General features: G+C 34.5%; 1 protein-coding gene across 1 annotated transcript; it reads left to right on the forward strand.

The window, feature by feature from the left end:
- Nucleotides 1-2,615: 2,615 nt before the first annotated feature.
- Nucleotides 2,616-4,936, forward strand: LOC113899595 (olfactory receptor 4K1-like). The gene is made up of 2 exons (XM_027552858.1): nt 2,616-2,661; nt 3,972-4,936. The coding sequence occupies exons 1-2, from the start codon at nt 2,616-2,618 to the stop codon at nt 4,934-4,936; spliced, it is 1,011 nt and encodes a 336-aa protein (XP_027408659.1).
- The last annotated feature ends 201 nt before the right edge of the window (nt 4,937-5,137 follow it).

The raw sequence follows: 5,137 nt of genomic DNA on the forward strand, positions 1-5,137 counted from the left end.
AGAAGGAAAAACACCAATACAGTATACTAACGCATATATATGGAATTTAGAAAGATGGTAACAATAACCCTGTGTACGAGACAGCAAAAGAGACACTGATGTATAGAACAGTCTTATGGACTCTATGGGAGAGGGAGAGGGTGGGAAGGTTTGGGAGAATGACATTGAAACATGTAAAATATCATGTAAGAAACGAGTTGCCAGTCCAGGTTCGATGCACGATACTGGATGCTTGGGGCTAGTGCACTGGGATGACCCAGAGGGATGGTGTGGGGAGGGAGGAGGGAGGAGGGTTCAGGATGGGGAACACATGTATACCTGTGGCGGATTCATTTTGATATTTGGCAAAATTAATACAATTATGTAAAGTTTAAAAATAAAATAAAATTTAAAAAAAAAAGAAAAAAAAAGATTAAACTAGAGGAATCAATTGGAAAAAGTCAGGATGGGGAACAAATGTATACCTGTGGCAGATTCATTTCGATATTTGGTGAAACTAATACAATATTGTAAAGTTTAAAAATAAAATAAAATTTAAAAAAAAACAGAAAACTAAAAAAAAATGGTAAAAGTTGAGATCATCATCAGATCTTGAAACTTTTGAGGAGAAAAATGATAATGGTTTAGACAGGGGAGTTAAAATGAATATAATTTAGTAAACTGGGAATATTTTGGAAGAATACAAAGCAGTATGTAGGAAAAAAACTAAGGAAAAAGAAGAAACTAAGTTTCTGGCTGAAATGCTGGGACAAAAGAAATGCCATTAGCTGGGGATGGAACAGAGTGAAGGGGGAATAGGTTTGCAAACAGAAGAACTGAAATATCTGTGAAGTATTAAAGAGAAAGATATCAAGAAGGAAGCTGGTCTATCAGTAGAGAATTCAGAGAAACCTGGGCTTCTTTATTAGCTCACCAAGTTTCCCTTTCTAGCTGTCACCTGCTCTTCTCTGTAGATGTCAGTCCTTTCACTGCTCTGAGATCTCTTTCCACAAAATCCAAAAGCAAACTACATGCATATCTAAGCAGTTTTACCCACTGTATGCCCAAATGAACTTTCTGATTCTAGTGTATGGTTAAGTAATGAGCAAAGACAATTAAAATATTGGATTTTGAGGGGTAGCTTATTATAAGGTATGGAGTTTGAAAAACTTCATCATAGATATTTCCATAAAAAGAAAAAAGCAAAGGATTAAAGAAAAGATTCTAATTCTCTTAGGCCCATTGCCTGATTTATATTTCTTATGATACATATTCCTGCTCTGGGCATTTGGGCTAGTGTTTACCGCCTTAGTCACTTTAAACAAAAGGAAAAAAGGCACATGGAGGGAGACAGCTTGTTAAACAAGAGTAACCGGTGTTGCAAACTCCTAGGTCACTACATTTCCCTCTTGTGATATGTACTTTGCTTTCAATTATAGACAAATAACTTACATGTTTTAATCATCTCATTTTTGAGAAAAACAACTCAAAGTGTGTTAATAATTCCCACAGCAAGATGACCTCACTTAATAAAGGAAGTTTTTTTAAAGGGCTATTGCAGTCCATGGGATTGGTTATCTGAGATTTGGGGGCATGTAGTATATGGGCTCTTGTGACTCAATGTTTTTTTTTTAAAAGCCAATAGGTTTTGGAGGTTTCTTTTCTTCAACCTATTATTGCTCCCTTGTGATTTCTCTCAAAACTGGCACGCAGAATTTAATCACATGAAGCAAAAAATTAAATATAGATATTAACATTCAGAGTTAAAGGGATTCTGGGCTAAAGTAATGATAGAATTGAGATGACAAGATTCTGTAATAGCCTATATTGGACAAGAATCTGAAAAAGAATGGATATATGTGTATGTAGAATTGAATCACTTTGCTATACACCTGAAACTAACACAATATTGTAAGTCAACTATACTCCAATATAAAAGAGTTAAATTAAAAAAATAACTTGGAGTTTGTATATGAGATTCTAAAATCTGAAATAAAACATTAGACTTATCTGATTATTGTCACTGTTAACATGTTGATGGACTGAAGCACCCAGGTGAAGGTAAGCATATTGCTAAATTATTTTGAAAAAATAGATATGGTGATAGAGAATAGAATGGGGCAAAAAGTTGTCATTTTAATAACCCAATAGATTTTGCATTTATCACTTTGAAAACTCTTGTCAAGCCTTGTATATACATTGATACACTATAGGAAGATGTTTTAAAAAGCATAAGATTCTATGAATAATACAAAAAAGTACTTAGTAATTTTTATATTTTGAAATGCTCTCAATATGTGGATGTCTTACCTTGAATAGATACTACAGTGTATCTCATGTAGCTGTCACTGACTGTGATGACAGACACAGAAACATTTTCCCAGATTCTGAGATCTGGCCAGAAGCTTCATTTCAAGGGTTCTTACAAGAAATCACAGATCATTTCAATTTTATTTTGAATGACACAATTATCACCATGCATTTATATAAAAATATAAATTGCTTTTCAAATTCTGTATATAGAAGTATGTATAGAATTTGGAATGCAATTTTATATCAAACAAAAAAGACTAGGTTTTTAGTGTGTGTCCATATTTTAAGACTGAATTTACAGCTTTCTAAAATTGTTTAAGCCTATGAGGCAGAATATTGTTCAAAAAATTCGATTATGCCAATTTCATAGTAAGGTTAAAAGCTAAGTTTCCATTATTTAATTTCTAATAAACCAGCCCAAATTATACTGATGTTTTTCAAGAGAATGCTTATTTCACATAAACAATTTGTTGCACATGTTTGCTATTCCTTTTGTCTGAAGTAGATTTCCTCAAGGCTTGCTCTTCATTTTCTTTAGTTGCTGCTGAAATGTAACCTGCCCAGTGAGGCTTTTATGACCACTTGGTTAGTCCATATTCCTTTGCCCTGTTTTATTTTCTCTGGAACACTTATTACTAAATGACATAATATATATTTTATCTCCATTTCCTCTGTCAGTCCCATCATTTCTTTAGGATATAACCAAATGAAGATGGGGCATATCCCCCCCTCCCCTTTTTTTCCCATTGCTTTGCCTCCAGAGCCCATAAGGTTGTATGCTGCAGAGCAGACAATTTGTATTATTTGTTGAGTTAATTAATATATAAATTATGTTTTCAGTTGACTTTGGAAAAACACTTTTGTTATTGTGATAAACTCATCAGAGAAAGAAGAGATTAAAAAATGACCAGCAAAGATAAGTGGTACAAATATGTTTAAATAACAAACATATCATAGTAATTAAATTACATTCAGTTCCATCTTTGAAGTGCTTTGAAGGTCTGATTAAATAATATTATATTCAACTGCTGTGAAGAGGAGATCATATGGAGAGAAATAAAGAGTGATTGAAAAGAACATATGCTTCTGAATTCTAGGAAGATATTTTGACTACTAAATCATGTAAAAGTCAAATTGTTTTAATATAGAAAAGTGAAAGTAATTTGTCACTCATAGTAGTTTAACTTGCTACAAATTAACTTCTCTCTCTTATTATCACTGCAGATTTTCTCAAATGCATGGACACATCTCACTTATTTCTCCAATGTCATTGCTAAAGTAACTGGTCTGATTTTCATCTCTTTGCACTTGGCCTAAATTTCTTGTCCCTCCAAGATTCTGTAAAAGGCATCAGATTAATCTTTTGAATTTGTAATCTGAATGTGTAAGTATGGTACATGGGACTTTCAAAGTGCTATTGAGATCTTGCACACTTCTATAAAAAGTGTATTCGTATATAATATCAAATCAAATTTTCCCTTCCTTCCATATTGACTTATCTATTAGATAAATCTATTATCTCTGTCCATCTTTTATCTAGCCAATCCATAAATGCAAAAGTAAATGACAATTTGTATAGTTACGTAACACAAGGAAAATATAAATTCCTAGAAATAATATAATATCCTTATTATTAAATAATTAATAAATTAATAAATAATTATTTTTCTTCCCCTTAGCTAACTTGAGCAGCCCAGATTCATTTAATGGATGGAGCAATAAGTCAGTGGTTACTGAATTCATTTTGTTGGGCCTGTCTAGCTCTCGGGAACTCCAGCTGTTCCTTTTCTTTATCTTCTCTGTGTTTTATGGTGCTGCAGTGTTGGGAAACAGTCTTATCATTCTCACAGTAATTACAGACTCTCGATTGCATTCTCCGATGTACTTTCTTCTTAGCAATCTCTCCTTCATTGATGTGTGTCAGGCTACATTTGCCACTCCCAAGATGATTTCAGATTTCCTCAGTGAACGCAAGACCATCACTTTCAAGGGATGCATGTCACAGATTTTTTTCTTGCATGTTTTTGGGGGCAGTGAGATGGTACTTCTTGTTGCCATGGCCTATGATAGGTATATCGCTATATGCAAACCTCTGCATTACATGACCATCATGAGCCGAAGAGCCTGCACTGTCCTGGTGGGGGTCTCCTGGGCCATTGGCATCTTGCATTCAGCCAGTCACCTGGTATTCACAATAGATCTTCCTTTCTGTGGACCCAACAAGGTAGACAATTTCTTTTGTGATCTCCCCCTCGTGATTAAACTTGCCTGCTTGGACACCTATGTTTTAGAGATCCTGGTGCTCACAAATAGTGGCCTGTTGTCACTTATCTGTTTTCTCCTTTTGCTCATTTCTTACACTATCATTCTTGCTACTGTCCATCGCCAAGCCTCTGGTGGGACATCCAGGGCACTTTCCACTCTGTCTGCCCACATTACTGTTGTAGTTCTGTTCTTTGGCCCATTAATCTTTATCTATATTTGGCCCTTTGAAAGGTTCACAATTGATAAATTTATCTCTGTGTTTTTTACTGTATTCACTCCTCTTCTTAACCCTATGATTTACACTCTAAGGAATAAAGATGTAAAGGAAGCCATGAAGAAACTAAGGAACCAACATGTGGGTTCCAAGGAAGCCTGTTAGACAACTGTGATGAAGCAACACAAGTCCTTTCTTGTTCTTTGTAATGCCCATGTATAGTTGTTATTATTGTGTCTGTATCATAATTAGTCTTTCCGGTTATAGGACCTGAATTGGTCACTCTAAAGTTGGCAAATGCAATGCAGAACCTCATATTATGTTACCAGTTTTAATATTCTGTGGCTCACTTCATCTTCCCTGAAA

The sequence above is a fragment of the Bos indicus x Bos taurus genome, chromosome 10, assembly GCF_003369695.1.
Source record: "Bos indicus x Bos taurus breed Angus x Brahman F1 hybrid chromosome 10, Bos_hybrid_MaternalHap_v2.0, whole genome shotgun sequence".
In the NCBI taxonomy this organism is placed as follows: domain Eukaryota; kingdom Metazoa; phylum Chordata; class Mammalia; order Artiodactyla; family Bovidae; genus Bos; species Bos indicus x Bos taurus.